The sequence below is a fragment of the Choloepus didactylus genome, chromosome 7 (assembly GCF_015220235.1).
Source record: "Choloepus didactylus isolate mChoDid1 chromosome 7, mChoDid1.pri, whole genome shotgun sequence".
Lineage (NCBI taxonomy): Eukaryota > Metazoa > Chordata > Mammalia > Pilosa > Megalonychidae > Choloepus > Choloepus didactylus.
The window spans coordinates 147611668-147638743 of record NC_051313.1 but is presented as its reverse complement, the minus strand read 5'-3'; the positions used below and the strand labels follow the sequence as shown (position 1 = coordinate 147638743).

Sequence of the window (27076 nt, the reverse complement as noted above, 5' to 3'; positions counted from 1 at the left end):
ACCCTGCAGGGCCAAGAACAATAGCTGGGTTTAGACAGTGGGATGATTCTGTGCTTGGAGCTTAGGTTTCTGAGAGGTGACACATGGTGTCCCCTCTTTCCAGGGAGAGGAACCAGGGCTTGGCAGTGGAGCCATGTAACAGGAAAGGCTGAAATGTGAAATCAGGGATGAGGACTGGAGAAGAAGAGTGGACATTTAGGGAATTTTGTTTGTCATTTTTGGGGAGGAAGAAAAGCTAAGGATACTCTAAATGAGCTGCCTGAGAATGTCGGCACTGCCTCTGGAGGAGGCCATGCAGGCACAAACAGCTACCTCCTCCATTTGCAAATTACAGCAATGATGACGACAAGTATCCTCTTCATAACAAACCCTTGCCACAGATTACAATTTTCCAGGGAGACAAGGCTAAATATGAAAGTGGCTACATCCCTAATGCCCCTTGAGAATGGATTAGGGCATATACGTGGCTGTTATCTCTAGCCCACTCAGCAACATGGAGAGAGGAGAGAAAAGCATTTGTGACATGACTTTGTATATGCATTGTGGGGGTAAGGGGTGGAGGCAAAGTATTCTTTCTAAGCGATGCCAGCAAACTCTCCAGTTTCAGCCACTGAGGCAGTGGTTTCCCACCCTGTCTGTACATTAGAACCACATGGAGGGGGTTCTTTAAAAATGCCAGTTATAGACCCATTCCCAAGACCAATTGAGTCACTACAGTAGAATAGTAGCACATGAAGGATACCGAAAGGAGTATCAACTTAGGCTATGTGACTTTGGGCACATTAGTGACCCTGGGTTTAATAATACTTCCCTTGCAGGCTGATAGGTAGGTTAGTACTATCTACCTGTGGAAGCCCTATGTTCATGGCTAATTTCTTTTCCTTCTTTTCACTGGAGAGGGGTCTTGGAGATCATCTAGTCCTACGCCTGCATTTGATGGAGCTAAAGTCATCAGAACCTGGGTTTCCCAGGATGAAATTTGATGCTGTCCCTCCATTCACATCCCTGCCCTGGTCAGATACCAGAGCTTCCTTGGCAGCCTCTGCCAAAGTTCAGGGCCCCTAATGGCTCAGCACAGATGGTCCTGTGTAGCAGGATGGAGAACACCTCTCTGCAAACTTCCGCCGGTGTCCCTAGAATGCAAACATCTGTCCATAGCCGACAGAAGCCAAGCTTTCACCTCCGATGATGGAGAATGGAGACATCCTCTTGTTTTCAGGACCCAGGACAGCGTTTGTCCTGGTTTGTTCATTGTTTCCAAGAGGAGGTAACCACATCTGAGCACTGGGAGAGTATGGAGGCAGTGGATGCCTGCCTGGTCCGGGAACCCTTCCCAGCATGCCCATGTGCTTGCCACTACTTCAGCCAGCAGGGGCTGGGTATGCTGTTGGACTCCTGAGGGGGCTCTCTGCTGCTCACACATGTAGCAGCAGAGAGCCCAGGGTTGCAAGGGCTTGAGGCCGTGACTCTGGCTCCTCTCTCTCCGGGAGACTCTCAGATAGCATCACATTATGCACCAGCTCTTGCTTACTTGCTTGCTTTATTCATTCATTCATTCAACCATTCATTCAACAAATATTTACTAATGGCAGCTATGTACCTAGCCCTGCTCTCAGCAATGTAGACGGGAGAGAAATAATAAACAAGATGACAGAGTCAGGAGATTGAAAAATAGAGTAGGCAGTGATATTTAAGGTGGTCTCCATGAGGAAGTGATTTGAGCTGAGACCTGAATGTAGTGAGAGAAGAAATCATGAAACTGGGGGTGGAAGATAGGCAGAGAACATTCTTAGCAAAAGGAATGCTATGTGTAAAAACTGAAATGAGAGGATGTTTGGATGTTTCCAGAAGAGCAAGATGGTCAGTATGGCTGGAGGGAGATGAGCAAAGGATGAGGTAGAGAGGGAAGTCAGGGGCCAGATCATTAGAATCTTTAAAAAATATTTTCAATGTTTTCAGAAGGGTGATGGGAATCTGTCGGAAGGTTTGGGCCAGGGGTATGACAGGTTTTTACTTACACTTTTAAAGGATAATTCTGGATGAAGTGTGGAGAACAGGCTGAAAGGGGGTGAAGAGAAGGAGCAGGGAGAGGAATTAGGAGGCAACCTCATGAGGGTTCAGTGCTATAGATTAGAGGGCAGCAATGGAGATCATGGAAGTGGGTGGATCATGATACTTTTGAAAGTATTACTGGCAAGATATATGAAGAAAGTTAAGAGGAGAGGTCAGGTGATTCCAAATTTTTATATGCCATTTGAATGAATGGATGAATTATTTTAGGTCAGAGTATGAGATACCAAAAATTGGGCTGCATCTAACAAGTAGTAGCAAAATAAACAACTTTGAATTGGGAAAGAAAAATCTACAGAGGAGTAACTGCATTGGTTATACACGATGGCCCAGAGTTTGGGAAGATGCAGCTTCTGGAGCAAAAGGGTAGTTACTGAGGTCCTGAAGAGCCAGCAGTAGCTGTTGCAAAAATCATATCCATGTCAGGGGAGGGAAGGTAGGAGTGTGTGGATGCACATGCATATTTGTGTGTGTTTGTGTGTGTGTGTGTGTGTGTGTGCATGTGTTCCTAAGTATTGTGAGGAGTGAGTTCTGGGTGAGGGTGTGTGAAGGGAGACAACTGAGCCAATTAGAAGTAACTAGGATAAAAGAGAAGCAAAAATCCCAAGTGACCAGTGAATATGGGGCTTGGAGATGATTCCAGGCACTGAAAAGAGTTCTGGGCACCTCCCAGCACCTCAGAAGTCTTGGGCCACCATGACTTGGTGAGAGAAGAGGCAGATGAGCCATCAGAACTGGAGGAACACACCACATGATGAAGACATAAGGGAAGAGGACATTAGAGAAATAGCCTTTGAGTTCTGGAAGAAATCTAGAAATGAAAAGGGTAAATATCCTAAGTTAAGGAGGAGAAGAAAAGGGATGGAAAAGAGGATGCTTTGCATGCATAACTCTCTTATTCTGGGGTTCTGTTTTCACCTGAGGAGACCAGGGTCTTGGGAAGATAAAAAAAAGAAAAAGAAAAAAAAAAGTCTGGTAGGCTTCCAAGAAGATGGTGGATTAGGAGAGGCAGAGAAAAATTCTCCTTCTTTTAAAACACCAGATAAAGGACAGACAGCACTTCAGAACAGCTTTCAGGATGCCATTGGCTGGGAAGGGGCTTCTACGCAACATAGTGAGGATGTAGCTAGAGAGGCAGACAAGCTGTGTTTAGGATGTGTGGGTGTTCAGCCCAGAACACTGCCAGAGACAGGTGGCTGGAGCCAGCTGATGAGTGTGGAAGGGAGCAGATTTCCATGCACTGTGCACCCATCTCAACAGTTGGCTGGGGAGATAACCCTTCTCAGCCATATAACCCTTCACAGTCCTGTGGCTGAGACTGCCATGAGGGAACTCAGGATTTGGCAGACTTGGGACTGCAACCACTCTTTCTCCACAGAAGCCCATGGTGTGCACAGCCAAGAAGCAAGGGCATCACATGGAAGTGCCAGGAGCACCTCCCCAACCCCAGGGACTTGCAGGCACACAGCAGACAGGGACCACAGTGCATTTGAGCTAGAAGGTGAGACACACAGCTCCGCAGCCCCAGAGTGGTCTGCTCGCAGCCCTGGGAACTGCTGGGAACACTTTGCCCTGGAGCAGAGTCTCTGCCAAACTTCACAAAACCTGCTCCCCTCCCATAAGGCTGGCAGTTCCCAGCACACACAGAAAATTTGTGTGCTGATTGGATTTCTGTACAGTTTGGACACCACCCAGTGCATAGACCAAGTTTTGGGAGAGCTGGCTTAAGGGTAAAAGATGGCTCAAGAGCACCATCTGCTGGTAGGACAGGGAAAGTGCACTCCACCAAGCTGTAGCTCTGCCAAATTATAGATAAATATTCAGATAATCCAGCATATCCTAAAATAACCTTATCAAGATAAGCAAATGCCATGAGGCCAACAGCAACAGAAAATCATAAAGCATATGAAGAAACCAGAAGATATGGACAACCCAAACGACCAAATTAAAAAGCTGGAGGAGACACAGAACTTGGAGCAATTAATCAAAGAGGTACACACAAATCTCCAAAACAACTTCAGTGAGACAGCTAAGGACATAAAGGACATCAAGAAGACCCTAGAAGAGCATAAAGAAGAATTTTAAAGAGTAAATTAAAAGATAGCATATCTTATGGAAATAAAAGTTACTATTGATCAAATTAAAAATATACTTGAGACACAACCACAGATTTGAACAGGCAGATGAAAGAATAAATGAACTAAAGGACAGGTGCTGGAATGTGAAAGCACAAAAGAACAAATTGTGAGAATAATTGAAAAACATGAAATGGATCTCAGAGAAATGATGAACAACATAAGGACACAAATATAAGAATCATTGGTGTTCCAGAAGGTGAAGAGAAGAGTAAAGGGCTAGGAGGACTATTCAAAGACATTGTTGGGGAAAACTTCCCAAACCTTCTAAAGGACATAAATATGCAAATCAAAGATGCCCAATGAACTCCAAATAGAATAAATCCAAACAAACCCACTCTGAGACATATTCTGATCAGATTGTCAAATCCTGAAGAGGAGGAGAAAGTTCTGAAAGCTGCAAGAGGAAAGCAATTCACCACATACAAAGGAAACAACATAAGACTAAGTGGTGACTACACAGTAGGCACCATGGAGGTGAGAAGGCAGTGGCATGACATATTTAAAATTCTGAGAGAGAAAAATTGCCAGCCAGTAGTTCTTTATCCAGCAAAGCTCTACTTCAAAATTGAGGGAGAGATAACATTTTCATAGACAAACAAATGCTGAGAGAATTTGTTAATAAGAGACTTGCCCTGCAAGAAATACTAAAGGGAGCACTACCAGCTGAGGAAAAAAAGAAAGCAGAGAGAGGCCTGGAGAAAGGCACAAAACTGAAGAGTATTAGTAAGGGCAACTTAAAGGAAATAGAGAGAGAAGGAAAAAATAGATCTGACAACTAACAACCAAAGGATAAGACGACTGATTCAAGAACTGCCTTCACAGTAACAACATTGAATGTGAATGGATTAAACTCCCCAGTTAAAAAATATAGATTGGCAGACTGGGTAAAAAAGTATGAACCATCAATGTGCTATTTACAAGAGACTAATCTTAGACCCAGCTACACAAAGAGATTGAAAGTGAAAAGATGGAAAAATATTCCACGCAAACTACAGTTAAAGGAAAGCAGGGGTAGCAATACTAACACCAGATAAAATAAATTTTAAATGCAAAGATGTCATAAGAGATAAAGAAGGACACTATATACTAATAAAAAGGGACAATTCACTGAGAAGAAATAACAATCACAAATGTTTATGCACATAATCAAGGTACTCCCAAGTACATGAAACAAATATTGGCAAAACTGAATGTTTCTACAATAATCATGGGAGACTTTAATGCACCACTCTCTTCTACAGATAGAATAACCAGAAAGAGGACCAGAAAAGAAATTGAGAACCTAAACAATGTGATAAATGAATTACACTTAGCAGACATATATAGAGCATTACATGCAAATTACCAGGATATGCATTCTTCTCTAGTGCATGTTTTCCAGGATAGAACATATGCTGAGGCATAAAACATGTCTCAATAATTTTAAAAAGTTTGAAATTATTCAAAGCACATTCTCTGACCATAATGGAATGCAACTAGAAGTCCATAACCATCAAAGAACCAGAACATTCACAAATATGTGGAGGTTAAACAACACACTCCTCAACAATCAGTGGGTCAAGAAGAAATTGCAAGAGAAACTGCTAACTATCTAGAGACAAATGAAATGAGAACACAACAGATCAAAACCTATGGGATGCAGCAAATGTGGTACTGAGGGGGAAATTTATAGCTCTAAATACATACATCAAAAAGGAAGAAAGAGCTAAAATCAAAGAATAATGGAACAACTGAAGAAGCTAGAGAATGATCAGCAAACTAACCATAAAGCAAGTAGAAGAAAAGAAATAACAAGGATTAAAGCAGAAATAAATGATATGGAGAATAGAAAACAATAGATAGAATAAATAAAACCAAAAATTGGTTCTTTGAGAAGTTCAACAAGATTGACAAACCCTTATCTAGACTGACAAAGTCAAAAATAGAGAAGACACAAATAAACAATCATAAATAAGAGTGAGGACATTACTGTGGATCCCAAAGAAATTTAAAAAATCACAAGAGGATACCATGAACAACTGTACATGAACAAACTGGACAATTTAGAGGAAATGGATAATTTCCTGGAAACACATGAACAGCCTAGACTGACCCAAGAAAAAACAGAAGACCTCAACAATCAATCACCAGTAAAAAAATCCAATCAGTCAACAAAAAGCTTCCTACAAATAAAAGCCCAGGGCCAGATAGCTTCACAGAGGAATTTGACCAAACTTTCCAAAAAGAACTGACATTATTCCTGCTCAAACGCCATCAAAAAATTGAAGAAAATGGAACAGTACCTAACTCATTTTATGAAAGTGACATCACTCCAATATCAAAACCAGATAAAGATGCTGCAAGAAAGGAAAACTACAGGCCCATCTCCCTAATGAATATAGATGCAAAATTCTCAACAAAATACTTGCAAATCAAATCCAAAGAAACATTAAAAAAATCATACACCATGACCAAGTCAGGTTCATCCCAGGCATGCAAGTGTGGTTCAACATAAGAAAATCAATCAATGTAATACAACACATTAACAAATTGAATGAGAAAAATCAAATGATCATCTCAATAGATGCTGAAAAATCATTCAACAAAATTCAGCATCCATTTTTGATAAAATCAATTCAGAAGGTAGGAAAAGAAGGAAACATCCTTTATATGAAAAAGGGCATATATGAAAAGTCACAGTCAGCATAGTACTCAATGGTGAGAGACTGAAAGCCTTCCCTCTAAGATCAGGAATGAATCAAGGATGCCCACTGTCACCATTATTCAACATTGCGCTAGAAGTTCTAGCCAGGGCAATCCAGCAAGACAAAGAAATAAAAGGCATCCAAATTGGAAAGGAAGAAGGAAAACTCATTATGTGCAGATGATATGATTGTATATTTGGAAAATCCTGAGAAATCGATGGCACAGCTACTTGAGCAATTAAACAAATTCAGTAAAGTGGTGGGATACAAAATCAATGTGCAAAAGTCAGTAATGTTCCTATACACTAGAAATGACCTAACTGAAGAGACACTCAAGAAAAAGATTCCATTCACAATAGCAACTAAAAATATCAAGTACCTAGGAATAAACTTAACCAAGGATGTAAAAGACCTCTACACATAAAATTGCATAAATTTATTAAGAAATAAAAGGGCACCTAAAAAGATTGAAAGATATTCCATGTCATGGATAGGAAGGCTAAACGTCATTAAGATGTCAATCCTACCAAACGTATCTACAAATTCAATGCAATTCCAATAAAAATTCCAACAACCTACTTTGCAGACTTGGAAAACCTAGTTATCAAATTTATTTTGAAGGGAAAAGGGCCTCAAATTGCTAAAACATTCTAAAAAAGAAAAGCTAAGTGGGAGGACTTACACTTCCTGACTTTGAAGCCTACTATAAAGCCATAGTAGACAAAACAGCATGGTATTGGCACAAAGATAGGCATATTGATCAATGGAATTGAATTGAGAGTTCAGAAATAGACCCCCAGATCTATGGTTGATTGATTTTTGATAAGGCCCCTGAATCCACTGAAATGGGACAGAACTGTCCCTTCAACAAACGGGGCTGAGAGAATTGGATATCCATATTCAAAAGAATGAAAGAGGTCCCCTACCTCACACCCTATACAAAAATTAACTCAAAGTGGATCAAATACCTCAACATGAGACAGTACCATAAAAGTCCTAGAAGATAATATTGGGAAACATCTTCAAGACCTAGGATTAGGAGGTTGCTTCTTAGACCTTACACCCAAAGCACAAGCAACAAAAGAAAGAATAGATAAATGGGGACTCCTCAAAATTAAAAGCTTCAGTACCTCAAAGGAATTTATCAAAAAGGTGAAGAGGCAGACAATGCAATGGGAGAAAATATTTGGAAACCATGTATCTGATAAGAGACTGATATCTTTCATATATAAAGAAATCCTATAACTCAACAATAATAGTACAAACAGCCCAATTATAAAATGGGTAAAATATATGAAAAGGCATTTCTACAAAGAGGTAATACAAATGGCTAAAAAACACATGAAAAAAAAATGTTCATATTCACTAGCTGTTAGGGAAATACAAATCAAGACCACAATGAGATATTATTTCTCACCAATAAGAATGGCTGCCATTAAACAAACAGGAAACTACAAATGCTGGAGAGGATGCAGAGAAATTAGGACTCTTATTCATTATTGGTGGGACTGTACAATGGTATAGCCACTGTGGAAGACAGTTTGGCAGTTTCTCAGAAAACTAGATGTTGAGTGACCCTATGATCTGACAATTTCACTTCTTGGTTTACACCCGGAAGATCTGAAAGCAGTGATATGAACAGACATCTGTAAACTGATGTTGATAGCAGCATTGTTCACAATTGCCATGAGATGGAAACAATGGAAGTGTCCTTCAATAGATGAGTGGATAAACAAAATGTGGTATATACATATGATGGAATACTAGGCAGCAGTAAGAATGAATGAGGTCTTAAAACATTTGACAAAATGGATGAAACTTGAAGACATAATGCTGAGTGAAATAAGCCCATTACAAAAGTAGAGATATTGTATGTTACCACTAATGCAAACTCTGTGAATAATGTAAAATAAATGTTTTATAATGTAGAATATAGGGGACCTAGAGATAGACAGAAGCTAGTGAGGGGGAATGAAAGTCTAATATGTAAAACAGATATGATAATGAGGGTGAAGTTAATGGTATGGGAATGGTCAGGTGTGATTATGGTTCATTAATGGGATTATAAATATCAGCGATGCACTGAAGGTGAACATGTTCATAAATGGTTGTTTAAAGGCATGTAACCCACAGAGTAGCACTACAAATATAAATGTGTTAGCATGATATGCTTATAAGCTATGACCTGGTACAAAGAGTTAACAACAATGTGGTATCTGGAAAAGCTACCTGTTACATATTATAGACTACATTTAATAGGGATGTCTTACTAGCACTACACTAATAATAGGGAGGAATAATTAGCAGCTAATAAGAGCTCTGGGATGTTTTATGTTATGATAATTGTTTAAAATTGAGAGTGGTGATGAATATACAACTAAGTGAAGATAAAGTGAGAAACTGATTGTTTACTTTGGGACAGAATATATGTTACATAGAAGTAGGAACCCCCTACTTACTAAATCAGGCCCTTGATCTTGAGGCTTGCTCTTGTGAAATTTAGGGCCATAAACTGGAGGCTAAGCCTTCCTATAATTATGCCAAAGAGACACCTCCAGGGAACCTCTCTTTTTGCTCAGATGTGGCCTTTTCCTCTCTAAAGCCCAACTTGGGACTTAAATTCACTTACCCTCCCCCTGCCGCCTTGCCCAGCCAATGTGGGACATGACTCCTAGGGGAGTGAATCTCCCTGGTGACGTGAGACATGGCTCCCAGGAATGAGCCTGGCATCAAGGGACTGAAAATGGCTACTTGACCAAAAGAGGGAAAAGAAAGGTGACAAGCTGAGGTCACAGTGGCTGAGAGATCCCAAATAGAGTCGATAGGCTATCCTGGAGGTTTCTCTTATGCTACCTGCAGCTAGACATCCCAAATGGCCACAGTACACCATGCCCTTACCAAAAGTAGTCCCCAAATACCTAGGTCCCTAAAATAAGAGTCTATAAAAGATGCACTCACTAAGTTTTATCTTTCAGAAACTTAAATCCATGAGAGCGTTCCTATGCCATACAAGTCCTAAAACCCAGAGGCAACAGCCTTTTTAAGAATGATAATCAGATGCGGACCCTTTCCCCATAATGTTGATACTTCCTTTCAATATGAACAATTTAGGGTGGTCACTGCCTAGACACCCCTGAAGATTGAAAAAGTGAGTAAAGGAGAGGAAGGGATAGCAACAGACAAGATAGGATTTAACAAAGGATTACAAATGCTGAAGCTTTATATATATTTAGATGCTAGGGTATTAGAATAGCTAGAAGAAAAAAAACCTGAAATGGTAGAACTGTAACCTAAAAAATTTTTTGAAATTTGCTCAATAGCTATTTGCTTAATTGTGCTGTGAAAGTTATCACTTTTCTGTATATATCCTATATTTCACGATAAGGAAGGAACTGAAACTGTCGAACAGTAACCCATAACATTATTTGAAATTACCTATACAACTGCTTGTTGAGCTATACTTTGAAAATTGACACCTTTCTGTATATATGTTGTATTTTACTATAATCAAAGTGGCTGAAATTGTGGAACTGCAGCCCGTGACATTCTTTGAGGTTTGCTCTCCAACTGCTTGTTAAATAGGACTTTGAAAGTTATCACTGTTACGTATATATGTTAAAGTCCATAATAAAAAAAGGCATAAAAATAGTCGATGAACATAACGCTTGCCCTGGATTGTCAGTGAGTGAGAAATGAATAAGGAAGTCAGCAGAGAGGCAAGAGGAGGGAAACCCCTGCTGACGCCCAGGGTAGGGTGGTCAGCTCACGCAGCAAGGAGCAAGAAGAAAGCAGAGAGAGGACATATGCTAAACCCTGAGAAATGGAGATTCTCATTAAATTAAAGACTACCCCTTCCACCTCCCATCCTGGCTGGTGTGGTTTTACTTTGGGAGTCTTGAGAAAAGATTCTTCATACACATTTCAACAGTTCAAACATCTCTTATAAATGGTTCTGCACTTGGATCTTGGCCCAGGACAGAGCAACAAATTGTATGCTCTGTCAGACAAGTCCCTGCAGTGGGTGAGAGAGGAGTGATTATAATCTGCAGATCCTGATGACATTCCTAACACCCAAATCTATTTAATAATAGCAGAAAGTGTTTACATTAACAGCTGTTAGGGAATTTACTGTGGAGGGAAGTTCTCTCTCTCTCTCTCTCTCTCTCTCTCTCTCTTTCTCTCTCTCTCTCCCTCTTTTTCTCTCTCTCTCCCCCTCTCTCTTTCTTTTGCTTTTTCTCTTTCAGCAATAAAGCATTCTAAAGGCTATAAAAAACAAGGCCATGTGAATCTTAGAGTGATTTCCCATTAAGAGGTTTTCGTAGCACCATAAACTGTAAGATGGCAGCTTGGGAGGTTTGTATAAATCTTCAAATCCCAAAGGGAAATCAAGGGGAACAAATTCCAAATAGAGTATGCTTGTTCTCTCGAGGATTCTAGAAGCTGTAATGTGGAAGAAACACTGCTCCTTTGATGTGTTTCAGGTTTCGAGTTTTGCTGTCTCAATAGTTAGACCCTGGTTTTATTTTCTAAATGTTTCTCAATCCTTCTTCCTTTCTCCATTATTGCTACTTGTCTAGCTCAGGCTCTTTCCATCTCTCATATAGTGTATGTCAGAGCCTTCTAGCGTATTTCCCTACTTCCCATGACATTCCCAGCAAATCCATGTTCCACAAGGCTGCCAGTAATTCAGCTAAAAACTGGCTGAATCGTGTTCCTTGCCAGGGATAAGTCTCTCTCACTTGCAGGGTGACGTCCCCGTTTTTCAGGATGTAAGTTCTCTGTGTCTTGTCTCTTCAACCTTCATCTTTGGACATTCCTGGATGCACACTGCCATCACAGGGAGCCTGGCCACCTTTTAACTGGCCGCACATACAATGTGGGTGCTCATAGAGTGCTCCAATGCTTCCCCTCTTCTGGCTTCTTTCTACCCCCCTTTGCCTGGATAACTACTAATCACCCTTGGAGATGCAAGCCTGGCACTAATTCCTGCAGAGAGCACCCCTTGGATCTCCAGCCTGGCCAGGCACCTTTCTACGTGCTCCCACAGTGCTCCATCCATTTTACTGCAGTGGCACTTACACTGGTGCTGTCACTGTCTGTTCTTATGACCCCCTCCTTCCCCAGATGGTGAGTTTTATGAGGACAGGGACAGCATTTCATTGCCTTTGTTTTCCTACCCCAGTTCACCAGGTTCATATTTCTGAAATAAACCTGTATGTATGTAAGAAGATCACTTATTATCTACACTGCTCATCTTATCCATAACATCTCTTGTATTGTTATTTAACTTTGGATGTGTACATATATTGTCACCTTCCACCTAGAATTAAGTTTCTTAAGGCCATAGATCTGTGAACTCCCCATAGCACAGTGCCTGACATATAGAAATAATAAATCCCTTCCCATTCCAGACTAGCAGAGTGTAGTGTTTTCTTGTGTGAGTTCTGGAGCCCACTTGGCTTCAAATCTTAGCAGTATTATTAATTAGCTAGAAAGATTGTGGAAAGGTTATTCAGCCACTCCATGCCTTGATTTTCTTCTCTGAAAAAATGGGAAGAATTATAATCTCCACTTTAAAGGGTTGCTAAAAGCACCAAATGAGATAATTCAGGCAAAGTGATTACATAGTAAGAATTCAATACCTCACAGGCATTGTTTTAGTGTGTTTATTGGTTCAAGCACACCCTGAGTAAGATCTGTCTCCCAGCCTGCTCCTAAGCCTGACACCCCTCACACTTGGATTTTTCAGAGCTCTCCTTGGAGTATCCTTTACTGCTGCCTCTGTTTCAAGCCTCCATTTGATTCTTCCAGAGTTTCAGACCCTTTGCCCAAGTGCTTCCATTAACGCATGAAGAGGGCTGCATTACAGACTCTCCCCCCATCTTCCTGCTCTAGCAGCTCCACTTTCCTGCCCCAGTGATGGTGTATATTGGCAGGAAATGGATTCAGTTCCCAGACGAAGACCATGGTTGATGTGTGTTTGGATTCTGTTTTACTAGACTGCTTGGCTAGTCTCAGAGGGAAGAAGTCCACTCTGAAATTTCAATTTATGGACTGTCTTCATCAATTTTTAGTACAGTGATTCATTCAGTCACTTAATTTCTTTGAAGCAGTTGATACCTACTTTATAAGCATGGAGAACTAATCTAAGGCTAGCAAAGCTTTTTTGGGGGTGGGGATGGGGGGACTAGAACACATCAAGGAAAGGAAAATGAGAGATAAGAACTGCATTTGGAATTAAGCACCTGGGGATTGGAATGACGTGTGTAAACACAAAGCACACACCATGGACCTGGGAGAACCTGGAAGCAACAAGCCAGCATTTTATTATTTTGCATTATATGACGTTGAGGAGGCAAACAGCACTTTGCTCTAGCTTTCCACTTACTTCTGCAAAAACGAAGGGTGCATCAAACTGGAAGCAGACGTGGCCATGTTTAATGGCTTGAACAGATGCCGGTCCACACCGATACATCCCTGTGTCAAAGGAAGGAGAGCGTGAGTTTGTTGTCTCCAGTTCTGTCTGGATGTGAGGCAGTTTGTAGCACTGAGAATGGCTCTTTGAGAAGTTTCTCAACTTTGTCATCGATTTAGCCCAAAGGCTTTCCATGGCTAGAGAGGGCAGAAGGCCAAAGAGTCTAATCAAGAGGGATTTGTTGGCAATATCTCCTCAAACCACAATTTGAAGCCACGAAAAGAATAAAGGGTCTATTCTGCCACCTATACCACATACCAAGTGTTTGTGCCAAGTTGTTGGCTTACCCAGTGTTTCTCTTTTTCAACAAGTATCTGAAATGTTAGAGACGTTGATGGGTCCTCAGTGATTGTATTGTTGTTGTTTGTTTGTTTTGATGTTTGTTTTTGGATATTACGGCTAATCTGAAGCCACAATGGATGTCAAGTTTAACTGGAAAGCCTGGACGTCAATCACACACACTGACCAATTTCCAATGAAGCCAGCAGTTCCTTGCTTACTTTTGTAAAGTTCTTTATATTTTAACCACCTATCCCTGGTTAATAAGAGATTAGCTGCCAGTAGTCAACTCTGATGACTCCTCATGATATCTAATCTAGAATGTCATGTCAGAAAGTGTTGAACTTTCTTAAAATCCAGTATTATAATAAGCTTCCATTATGAATATGTGCTGAATGTTTATGCACTTTTATGTACATATACACACATCAACACCAGAGGAAAGAAACATATCCCCAGCCCACCAGTTTTTATCGTCATATTAAAGAGAAATGGAGGCCTATGGTGTGATTTTATAAAAATCTGGGGGCGGACATAGCTCTCACTGCTTAGCACCATTTGCAAGTTAGCAATTACCCACATACCCAAATTTTGAAAGAAATCACACAATGTCAAAAAGAAATCAGGTTCTAGGGAAATGAGATTTTAAAGGATGATCTATAATTATATTCTGAGTTCCTTATTTTCTCAACTGCCTTATATCTTATCACTGTGTATCAGGGAGGGCTGAAGTATATTTTATAGCCTAATAAAAATGCTTAATATAGGTATTTTTTTCTCCTGTCTTCAAAACTGCTAGCAAAGCAAGAGTAGATGAATTATACATGTTGAGTTTTAGGTTCTTTTCTTAAAAGTCATAAAATAATCGGGGTAAAGCTAATATTGACATGAAATTGAACCTGATAGGCAGATATTTAATACTGCACATGTACCCAGAAAGCATACTTCTGATGTTGATTCCCAGTGGGAGTGTTTTCCACATATCAAATGCAACCATAAAAGCAAGATAAAGATCAGCAGGGAAACTATTTCCCCAGAGAAGGATGAAGTTTACCATCGCTGTTTTCCTGGGGTGTGCTATCCACAGCTTGCCACCCTCCAAATCCAACAGGAAGATCAGGCCTTGTCATCCAAGCCTCATTCCAGCAGTGGGTAGTTCCTTATAAAACACAACCAACAAAGAAGTTAAACTTCCCATGAACTTCAATGTGCCAAGAAATCAAAAAGTGACCCCAAATTCTTTGGATATGCTATCTATAAATTATTGGAATACATCAAGCCAATTATCCTGGGGTACTGGACTTGAGTGTGCTGGGCAGATCCATACCCATTGGCACCCTTTGGGGAGTACTTGCGTGGCTGAATGTTGCTCTTCCCTTGCTAATAGCAGCTTCAAGGCCACTCAGAGACACTTTAATCAATGCTCTAAGCAGTTTTGATCTTGACTATTCTCAGCTGCCTAATGAAAACAGAACTTACTAGCTAAAGGAGTAGGGAAAAAGAAGTTAACTGAAACAGAAATACATACCCTTTTGAATTCCTTTTAAGTAGCTCTGATTTATTTAAAAAATTACTTTGTAGCAATTAAGCAACAAAATACTTACGGTTATGGTTGTAGACCGTTGTCATAGAAATTGTAACATTAACTACTGACTGTAATTATCTTTAGTCTGTGGCAAATTCCCATTGGGTGGAAAGAAAAATAGGTTGTCAGGGTGAAGGCCTATTTACCCTTTATCAAACACGCACAACCCATGAGCTAAGGGCCATGCAAGACTTTTTAGAACTTTGCATATGACTCAAAGTAAGAGTATGAAATAAAATGCCACCATGAACTGCATTATTATGTCCTTGGAAAAACATACCATTATATGACAGTACAGAAGCATATGAGAACACATTAACCCGTGAGCACTGCAGAAAATGTTCAAATAGTAATAACCATTTAACGATGGGGTGAGAAGTGACAGCAGCCTTTGTTCACAGCACTGAAGAATTTCAGATCCAGCTACCATCCATTGTTTCCCTAAATGTCCTTCAATGTCAGTAATTCACCCATGTACCCACCTTTCTCTGATTCAGCCCATTTTTGATTGGCTCAGTGAAGAGATATTACTTTAACATATATTTAGGGAGTACCCAGTATGTACCAGGCACCTTACCAGGTGCTGGTAGTTCAAAGATGATCAATACATAGATTCTTGCACACAAAAAGGGGGAGAGACAAATATGTAAACCAATTTGAAAGATACCTCATAGGTTTCCTGTGAGGCTTAGACAATCAACCAATGTCAATCTAAATGGTATTAACCATTTAGGACAAGGAGGTCATGTGATACATGCTTAAAAATGGCAACTCTCAGATTATTTTTATTAATAATTCAAGTGACGCATGTTGAAATGGAAGTTCCTTTGGGATGCAATGGGATCTCGGTGGAGAAAATTGTAAGTCATTGGGAAAGGCTTCATAGCAGAAAGGATATCTGAGTTGAGTCCCAAAAGATAAATGGGAGTTTAGCAGGTTGACAAAAAAAAAAAAAAAGAGTAAGAACAGGGTTGCAGAAGCATGGAAGCACTAACACAGTCAGCCGATTGCTGCAGCTGGAGGGAGGGGACATGTTTGCATGTTTGTGTGCATAGGATAGCACATGAGGGTGGATGGGAAACCACCTAACTAAAAAAATAATGCATAGCACTTACTCTATGACAGGCACTGTTCTAAAAGTGTTACGGTTATTTACACATCTGATGTTCCCAGCACCCAATAAGAAAGATGCTATTGTTATTATCTCCAGTTTACAGGAAGGAACTGAAGCACAGAGAGATTTTAGAACCTTGCCCAAGGTCACACAGCTGGTTAGTGATAGAGCTCCAGGTTCCATGCTCTTAAATCCTGAGCTGTGCTATAGCCAAGAATGAGACTGTGGGACATTATTATATTAAGTTAAACACTTGGACTTTAATCTTAGCCAATAGAAGCCATTGAAATAACTTGAAAAGGAGAGTTAAGTTGCAAATCTGCATTGGCAGAAGACAGGAGACAGCCAAGTGTCCTCATCCTCCAGATGCCTGTAACTGTCTAGAATGGATTAAGGAGTCATTCACTATGCAGGCAGCCATCTCTCTGGACAGAAAGAAGAGTCTTCAGAAGAACAACTGATTGACTGTGGAGATGCAAGAGAACTGGATGAGTTGAGGAAGGCTTCTGCTTTTATAGGGAGTGTTATGGCTCCAAGACCAAGACAGTGAACAAAAGAGGAAGAAAAGTTAGTGTTGGGCAAGTGGTGATGGGTGGATGAGAAACTCAATTTTAGATGATGCCTGTGGGAAACCCAGGAGATGAAACCTAGGAGGTGTTTTTAGATACACATAGGACTCTCAGGATTTGATGAGCAGGAGGTCACTGGAGTCTTTTTTGATGGTAGCAGAGAGTGGGGGTCAAAGCTGAAGAGTGAGTGGGAAGGGGAGAGAGGCAGTGTAGGTTTCTCTCTCATGTGTGATCTGGGTTGGGTAGAGAAGAAGAAAAGATAAGACAGTGACTAGAGAACAGTGCAATGCAGGGGAGATTGCTTTGGTTATGTTTAAGTTAGAACAGATGGAGGCATATTATGGAGGGAAAACTCATGAAGAAGGAGTAAAGATTTAAGAGAGACAGGGAATAAGGGCTCAATTATCAAGGATGCAAGAGAAGGAGCTCAAGAGCAGCTTTCATGGACAGGTGTGGGAAACCAAGCATGGATCGCAAGGAAGGGAGGGAGACACAGATGCAGGTCATTATGAAGGCGTGGAAGGGTAGGTTCCCACCTGAGAGCCTTTATCATTGCTCTGAAGCTGGAAGGAAGGTCACTGTGCATGTTAAATAATGACTCTGACAGTCTCCCTTCAGAACATGAAGGTTGCCCCATCAGGCAGAAAGAAAAACAGCAATGAAACATTTGCAATCTTGAATGGACTCCAGCACCTGCTTCCTATACAGCCCGGGGTATATAGCAACCCTGAGTTTCTTTGCTGCACCACCACCCGAGATTAACAGGCCCTGGAACATCTTTATTTGAATTCAAATATCCTTGGCAAGGTCAGCCTCGTAAAAGATAAATATGCCTTGTATTTTAGATCTCAAAGACTTTTCTTTGAGAATAATATTTTTTCGGAAGACTAGGAGATGAGGAAAGGTTTTTTTCCCTCTCACTATGAAATCTAATTAGTTACACAGAATCTTATCCAGTTTCACTTGTGACTGAAATGTAATCTGTGGATATGGGGTGGAGAAGTTTAAGATAGAGTCAGGAGCTTGTAGGCAAGTGGGTGCAGTGCGGTAGATGTGAAAGCTCCCCAATGGGGTTGGGACTTCGTCGCTGGTGCAAAGCCAAAGGCCCAACTCTGAGGCTGGCCATAAGCAAAGAGAGAGATGGGATTGCCCCTGTAGCCAAGGGGCTTCCGTCTACATGCACGTCTCTCTGCTTAGGAATGACTTGAGTTGAGTCCTGAGCCACCCATGCTACTAAGGTTTCCTATCACTGGATATTACTTATTTCAGGATACATATGTTTGTCTTTTATGCCCCAAATTCCCCAAGAAAGGAGCTAATATTTACAGGTATTTCTTAATGCCATTTACCTACCAGGTAACATTAAGGGTGAACAGTATATACTGGCTCCTGAAATGCTATTTCTTATTTTAAAGACTCTTTATCTAGCTTCCTAGTAGTCTTTCTGTTTTCATGTTGCATTTTCGTTGTGCATCTGTAGAGTGTATGGATTGACTCGTGGGCTCCATGTGTCCTGTTCACCACCACATTTTGAGCACTGGAGCAGCACCTGGCGCACGTTAAGTATTGGCTGAATGAATGGTGAGGGCATCTCTTAGCAAGGCAGATGTAATTAAACCCTTATTTGCTTGTGCATTTTTAAGATCCAGGGTTTTATATTTTCTCAGAGCCTTCACTTGAACCCAAGTTCCCACTATGCAGTCAAAATGTACAGTGTCCCTTTGAAGTTAAAAAAGAGATACGAAACTCTAAAGTTATCTACCTTCTTTGTTGCTTCTTTCTAAAGAAGTTGTGTAAAAATAAAAAAAACTCCCATTTCATTGATAGTTGTTTAATCAACATGAAAACAACTTTTGGGGGGGGGGGAGCTAATGAGCATGACAAGTGAAGAACTCTCTGCTTTATTTTACTTCCTCTATATTTGTGTAGTGACAGGTAGTAACTTTTAGAATTTATTCTAAGACTGCTAAAAATTCAGAAGTATCAATACAAAGAACCCAGAGAATCTTCACCAAAGGAAAGGCTTCACTAGCAAAACGGCACCAGGCTCTGCTCAGTAAACTCATTTGCTTGGACTTTATGCACAGGAAGCAAACACACAAATGCAAAAGACAGGTGCATGAGAATGTTCTCCTAGAATATTTTATCACAAGGAAAAACTGGAAACAGCCTAACTGTCCAATATGTAGTGATTGATTGTTTTGAAACATAAAAGGGAATACTATCTAGCTATAAAAATGCAGATCCAGTTTTGTTGGGCAGGAAAGTGTTCATGCCATGTTACTTTTTGAAAACCATGCTACAGAACACCACATCGGGATATGCATTCGCTGTATACTTATTTATGTATGGTAGACAGAATTTTAAATGACCCTCACTGACCCTCACCGTGGTTTAATTCTCTCCCTTGGAGTGTGCATGAAACCCATGAATATGATGGAATATCATTCCTGTGATTATGGTATTTTATATGGCAAGGGGATTTTGGAAATATAATTAAGGTTACTAATCTGTTGACTTTGAGTTAATCAGAAGGGAGATTTTTCAGGGTGGGCCTGACCTGATCACATGAGTTCTTTAAATCTAGGTCTAGAGGTCAGAAACAGAGTAAGTTAGAGATTGAAAGCATCACAGACATTCTCCTGCTGGTCTTGAAGAAGGTGAAGCTGCCATGAGTTCTAAGCTGCAAGGAACTGAATTCTACCAACAACCTGAATGAGCTTAGAAGAGGATCCTGAGCCCTGGTGGGACCACAGTCCCAGCCAATACTTTGATTGGGAGACCTTGATCAGAGGACCCAACTGGCTGTGCCCAAACTCCTGACCCACAGAAACTGCATGATAATACATTTGTGTTGTTGTAAACTGCTAAGTTTGTGGTAATTTATGCAACAAAAAAATGAACACAAGACCTGAAGGGACATATTAAAGAATGCTTATCAAAATTTTAAAATTGTTCTGATTGCTAAAAAAGTGGATGGTTTTTACTTTTGTCTTATTTTCTGCAATATTTGAATATTTTGTTGCAATGTACATGTATAAATTTTCTTCCCCAAATTAAGAGGACTTTTTTTTTTTTTAATTAAAAGAAAGTAGATCACTGTTCAAAATCTTCTCTGTTTCTAACAGCTGGCTAAGGTCACATCCAGGGTAGAGGAGGCCAGGAGATGGAGGAGAACTGGATAGTGCTTGTTTCAGGTCTGTGTGTACTACATGTTCAAAGAAAATTAAGTGGTTAATTTAAGCAATGAGTCTTTTACTACCTTTAACTTGGTTAACTGCTTAAACACCCCATGGGGTCATCTTATTTATAATCTGTCTAGAAAGATTTCAGAGAAAGAGAGTCCTTAAAAGCAAAGAAGGAAACATGGGCTTGAAACTTTGTTTCTGCAGTCTTACTAGGGCTCACAGGGGAGCAGAAATAAGAGGGAGAAAGCCCAGAGGGGATGTCTTGGAACAACTTCAAGTACTCCTTGCATCTGAATTCTTTCATTGCACAAATGTCAGGGGTAGAAGAAAGGCAGACATTTACCTTACAAATTATTTGTGTGTTGTTCCTACAACTCCACCTCTCTGGTTCTGCCTATATACTCCTAATACAGGCAGTGATATCGATGATAAAAGCAGCAGCACGCTGTAGAAGTGACCATTCTAATGGTGGTGGGGATGGGGTTGGGAGGGATGTTGGAAAGAAATGGGAAGAACGTGGTGGAGTCTGAGGTATGCTTAACAAGATGTTTTAAAGTGGAAAGGAAAGTCTGGACCAAGGAAGAAAACCTTGTCAGTTAGGACAGGTAATGAAGCAAGACTACGGAAAAGGAATTATTCAGAGGAAGAGTGGCATGCAGGAAGAACCTTATATGGAGTTGGGAGCTGGGAGGGCTAAACTTCTTCAGAACATAGCTGTTCTTTGTTAGGGGTTGTTGGAGTTCTGAAACCAGGAAGTGGCATTTCAATGCTCTCTGGAGCCATCAGAAAAAGACCCAGGGCCCAAATAGGTGGGTGCCAGGTCAGTCCCCCCGTATTCTCTGGGCTCAGCTACTTTGGTTCCCCCAAGCTGGGAGTCACCTGAAGTAGCTGTGGGTAACCAGTCATGCACAGTTTTATTTTAGTAATGCTATGAGGGAGAGGGATGGAGGATGCTGTGGACAAGTAACTCAGTAAAAGATGCTCTTGTAGCTACCAATTGCCTACCAAGAAAAAAAAGGAAGGAATGACAGCATCTGTTCTTGTTTGTCCTCTGAAGGGGAGAGGCTCTGCAATGTTCAATGGGAAAGTCTCAGTTTAAGCACAGTCTGCTGCAGCATAAGTCACATGGAGGGGGTGGAGGTAGAAGGTAAATTTGGGATAGAGGTTGTATTCCCCAAATGAAGCTATGAGGTGTGTTTATACTAGGGGTGATAATAAAAATTAATAACTGCTCAGACACAGACATTACCCAATTGGAAGCTGTGACCAATCAGAAAGGACACTGGTTCCAAACACTGGAATGGCCCAATCAGTGCATCCTGGCTTAAAATACAAGCTCCAGTGTACACAATCACATACGGTAAAATGGTATTAACAAATTTCCATTTACAATGGCTTCCGGAAGTATGCTATTTCCTCAGTTCTGTGAGTACAACATTTCCACCCTCTTCTGAAGCTTCCAGGTACAGGTTTCTTGAATATTTATTAAGAGGATATTATGGCAAATTTATTAATAGAGATTTTTAGAAAATTAGGGGATGGTTATATAGATTTATTTTTTCTCCTTCTTTCATTACTCCCTCCCCCCATTTTTACTACATGTTTTATTATTTTATTGTGGCACCAGAAAATGGAAGAGGCAGAATATGAAACTTAATTTGGCTGGAAAAAAAAATCCACTCAGGGGTAGATGCTACATATCCATGTGAGCCACATTTGCCATCAATATTAGAGCCATGGCCAGCAGAAGCCCCTATGTGAGCTCTTCTGTGTTCCCTCCGATGGATTCATTTGAAAATGAGACCCCACCCCCTCTACCTCACTCTGCATAGCAAGTTAGGAACTGGTATCCCCACTGAAAGTGAAGAAAAGATGGAATTTTTAGAATATTTGTTTATACAACTTTAAAGTATAAAAATATCTTTCAATTACAAATTCTAGCCAAGTGTATTAATAAATAGTGACTTTCTAAAAGCCCAGTCCAAAGGCTCAGTAGGTACTGGAGTGATCATTTTGCATTATAAAGCTGTTCATGAGAATCATACTCAAAAGTATCATATTCAGCTCTTATTTACATAAAGTTTTTCTGAGGTCTTCTTAATCATCAAAAGAAATTACATTCAGTATAGCCTAGGTGGTGCATATTTTACTAAATTTTACTTATTTGAAGACTGGTAACCTTTGAGTACTATATGTGATGACTTTCTGTTAGGAAGAATTTATGATTATCCAGAACATGGAATTCTCATATGATGGAAAATACCTTTGGGGGTTCTATGCAGTTTATTAGATGTTTCCCACTTTCTGACTCATTCTGCCTAGTTTCCCAGGAAGTATTCATAATTACCTCTGAGTTTTTAACCTGTCAAACTCCCTCTTTGTTCACTCTCAAGTGAGGCTTGAGTAATACAGGGACTATAGGTATACTTTAGAGATATTCTGGCGGCAGGAATAGGTTAGGTGCATGTCAGGCATGGAAGAGAGTATTTTAATAGGTTTATGTGAGGGAGACTACATTAAATGCCAAAAATTCCCTACAGTTTTTACATTTGTTAAAAAACACAGTTGTGACAGAAGTCTGCATTTGGAACCACTTGTGTAGTGGTTGAGCTGGCTCTGGGAGATCCTTCTGGAATGGCAGAATAAGGACTTCTGAAAATCTGCTTTGCCATAAAAATAATGAGAACACTAGAAAAAAAGTAACAAAACTTTTTCAGAACTCTGGAAATTAACCAGTCTTACAAAAACTGGAGGAATATTTCATCAAGAAAAATGACTGAATCTCAATAAAAGAAGTGAACTCTGAGGCATTTTGATCTTGGAAAACCAAACATTGGGCTTACTAGACAAAGACTTTAAATCAACTGTATTAATATGCTCAAAGAGCTAAGGAAAACATGGACAAAGAACTAAAGGATAACACATAAAGAATACCAACAGACTGAAGTTAAAGGAACTAAATAGGAATTCTAGAGATGTGAAGTACAATAACTGACAGAAAATTTCACTAAAGGGGTTCAACAGCTGACTTGAACAGGCAGAATAATTTATCAATGAACTTGAACACAGGGCAATTTAAACAAAGGGGAACAGAAAGAAGAAATAATGAAGAAAAATGAACAGAGCCTAAGAGGCATGTTGGATACCATTATGTGTAACAACATATATATTACTGACATATTAAAGAGAGGGAAGAAAGAAAGAAGCAGAAACACTATTCAAAGAAACAAAAGCTGAAAACTTCCCAAATTTGGAGTAAACATCCAAGAAGCTCAATGAACTCCATGTAGGAAACTCAGTGAAGTCCAGACCAGGACACATTTGAATCAAATTGTCAAAAACCAAAGATGAAGACATTTTTGAAAGCAGGAAGAGAGAAGCAACTCGTCACTTAAAGGGAACTTCAGTAAGATTAATAACTTATTTATCATCAAAAACTATGGAGGCCTCCTTTTATCACTGTATTGGGCAAATGAGTAAGAAAATAAGGACAAATAAACACACACACACACACACACACACACACACACACATATGTAACAGGGGGGATAAGGTGTATGGGATGTTTTGGGTGTCCTTTTTTCTTTTTCTTTTTCTTTTTCCTTTTTCTTTATTTTGGAGTAATGAAAATGTTCTAAAATTGATTGTGGTGATGAATGCACAACTATATGATGATACTATGAACCACTGCTTGTATACTTTGGATGGACTATATGGTGTGTGAATATATCTCAATGAAATTGCATTAAAAAAAGAAAAGAAAACAAAACAAAAACAAAAAACAAAAACCACGGAGGCCAGAAAGAAAAAGTTGATCAACCAAGAATTCTATATCTGGCAAAATTATCCTTCAAATATGAAGAAGAAATTAAGACATTTCCAGATGAACAAAAGAGAGGAATATCAATGCTAGTAGACCTACCCTAGTACAAATACTAAAGAGAGTACTTCAGGCTGAAATGAAAGGACACTGACAATAACTCAACAGCATGAAAAGAAATAAAGAACATTTATAAAGGTAACTACAAAGATGAATACAAAAGCCAGAAAATTATTGTATTTGTGACTTGTAACTCCTCTTTTATTTTCTATATGATTTAAAAGACAAATGCATGAAACAATGATTATCTATACAGATTTAATCTGTCACAATAGAAACATAAAAAGGGAGGTATGGAGCTGTATAGGAGCAAAGTTTGTATACTATTGAAGCTAAGTTGGTATTGATTCAAACTAGAATGTTATAAATTTAAATTTTAAATTGTAATACACAGGTTACCCACAAAGGAAATAAATAAGAATTATACTGAAAAGGAAATGAGAAGGGAATCAAATTCTTTCCAAAATCATCTAAATACAAATATAGGCAGTAATGGAGGAATTGCAGAACAAAAAAATGAGAAAAAAATAAATAGCAAAATAGCAGAAATAAGTCCTTCCTTATCAGCAATCACTAAATGTAAGTTGATTAAATTCTCTAATTAAAAGGAAGAGATTGAGAAAATGGATAAACATATGTTGTAACTGTATGCTATCTACACAAGATTCAATTTAGATCCAAAGACACAAATGGCTTGAAATTGAAAATATTGAAAATGTATACCTTGCAAACAGCAAACAAAAGAGATCTGGAGTGGCTACATCAATATCAGACAAAATAGATTTTAAGTGAAAAAACTGTAACAGGACACAAAGAAGGACATTATACATTTATAAAAGGGTGAATCAATCAAGAATGTACAACAATTATGAACATATGCACAGCAAACAATACAGCCCCAAAAGTAGGAAGCAAAAATATGGAGACTTCAATATACCGCTTTCAATAATAGATAGAAATAGACAATCAACAAGGAAATAAACATCTTGAACAACACTAGGACCAACTAAATCTAATAGGCATATAGCAGGCATTCCACCCAAGAATAGCAGAATGTATCGTTTTCTCAAGTACACATGGAACATCCTCCAGGATGGACCTTAGGTCAGGCCACAAAACAAATCTCAATGAATTTAAAAAGACTGAAACCAGCATTATGTTCTCTGACCACAATGGATGAAACTAGACATCAAAAACAAAAGGTAAACTGAAAATTTACAATATGGGAAGTTAAACAATATAAGTAATTTATGAGTGAAAGAAGAAATCACAAGAGAAATTAGAAAATACTTTGAGATGAATAAAAAGAAAAATGCAATATATAAAAACTTATGGGATGCAGTAAAAGTACTGCTCAGAGGGAAATTCATAGTTTTAAATGCCTACATTAAAAAGAGCCCTAGCTGAAATCAATAACCAAACTTTATACATTAAGAAACTAGAAAAAGAAAAGGAGACTAAACTCAAAGTTAGCAGATAAAAAGGAAATAATACAGATTGAAGCAGAGATTATGACATAGAGGATAGAAAAACAATAGACTCAACAAATCCAAAATTTGGTTCTTTGAAGAGATCAACAAAGTTGAAAAATCTTTAGCTAGACTAAGAAAAAAGAGAGAAGACTCATATTACTAAATTCAGAAATGAAAATGGAGACAGTACTGTCAACCTTATGGAAATAAACATTAAAAGAGAATACTTTAAACTGTTGTACATCAACAAATTAGAAAAAAAGACAAATTCCTAGAAACAAAAACTAACAAAACTGACTCAAGAAGAAATCATAATCTCAACAGACCTGTAACAAGTAAAGAGACTGAATCAGTACTGCAAAACCTCCAAACAATAAAAGCCCAGGGCCAAGAGTGTCACACATGACTTCACACTTTTATAGAAGAATTAATAGCAACCTTTCTCACACTCTTCCCAAAACAGAAGAGGAGAGAACACACCTCAATTCACTCTATGAGGTTAGCATTACTCTGATACCAACCAAAGACATCACAAGAAAATAAAACTACAATCCAATATCCTTTATGAATATAGATGCAAAAATCTCCAACAAAATACTAGCAAACCATATCCAGAAACTATTAAAAGAATTACATCATAACCAAGTAGGATATATCCTAGGAATGCAAGAGTGGTTCAACATACAAAAATCAACCCATGTAATGCACCTAATTAATAGAATGATGGGGGGAGGACCACATGATCATTTCAGAGAAGTCCAACACCCTTTCATGATAAAATTCTCAAAGAACCAGGAATAGAAGGGAACATTTTCAACATGATAAAGAGAATTTATGGAAAACTCACAGCTAATATGATACTCAGTGGTGACAGACTGAAAAGATCAGGATCAAGATCATGAACAAAAAAGTGATGCCCACTATTGCCACTTCTATTTTACATGGTAGTGGAAGTTCTAGATAGTGCAATTAGGTACTAAAAAAGAAGTAAAAAGCATGCAAATTGAAAAGGAAGGGGTAAAACTATCTCTGCAGATGACATGATCTTAAATATAAAAAATCCTAAAGAATCCACCAAAACCAATCAGAATAAATAAATGAATTCAGCAAAGTTTCAGGATACACAATTAACACCCAATAAACATTTGTATTTTTATATACCAGCAAGGAACAATCTGAAAAGGAAATTAAAGAAAGAATTCCATTTACAATATCATCAAAAAGAATGAAATGTTTACGCATAAATTTAACCAAAGAAGTATAAAACATGTATGCTGAAAATGACAAAGAATGATGGAAGAAATTAAAAAGGGACTAAATACATGGAAGGACATCACATGTTTGTAGATTGGAATACTTAATACTGTGAAGTTGGTGATGCTTCCCAAAGCACTCTACAGATTCAATGCAATCCTTATCAAAATCCCATTGGGTTTTATTTATTTATTTTTGCAGAAACAAAAAAGCTTATCCTAAAATTAATATGAAATTGCAAGGAACCAAGAATAGCCAAAACAATGTTGAAAAAGAACAACGAGGACTCATACATCCTAATTTCAATACTTACTGTAAAGCTACAGTAATCAAAAAAAACACATAACCAATCTAAAGGTAGCCATATA

General features: G+C 39.0%; 1 protein-coding gene across 1 annotated transcript in view; it reads right to left on the bottom strand.

The window, feature by feature from the left end:
* F13A1 (coagulation factor XIII A chain) overlaps window positions 1-27076 on the bottom strand; it is a 194560-nt gene that overhangs the window by 52999 nt on the left and 114485 nt on the right. The window contains 3 exon segments of the mRNA XM_037844511.1: window positions 13281-13369; window positions 14701-14797; window positions 14799-14805. Of these exon segments, the coding sequence (XP_037700439.1) occupies window positions 13281-13369; window positions 14701-14797; window positions 14799-14805 (193 nt within the window).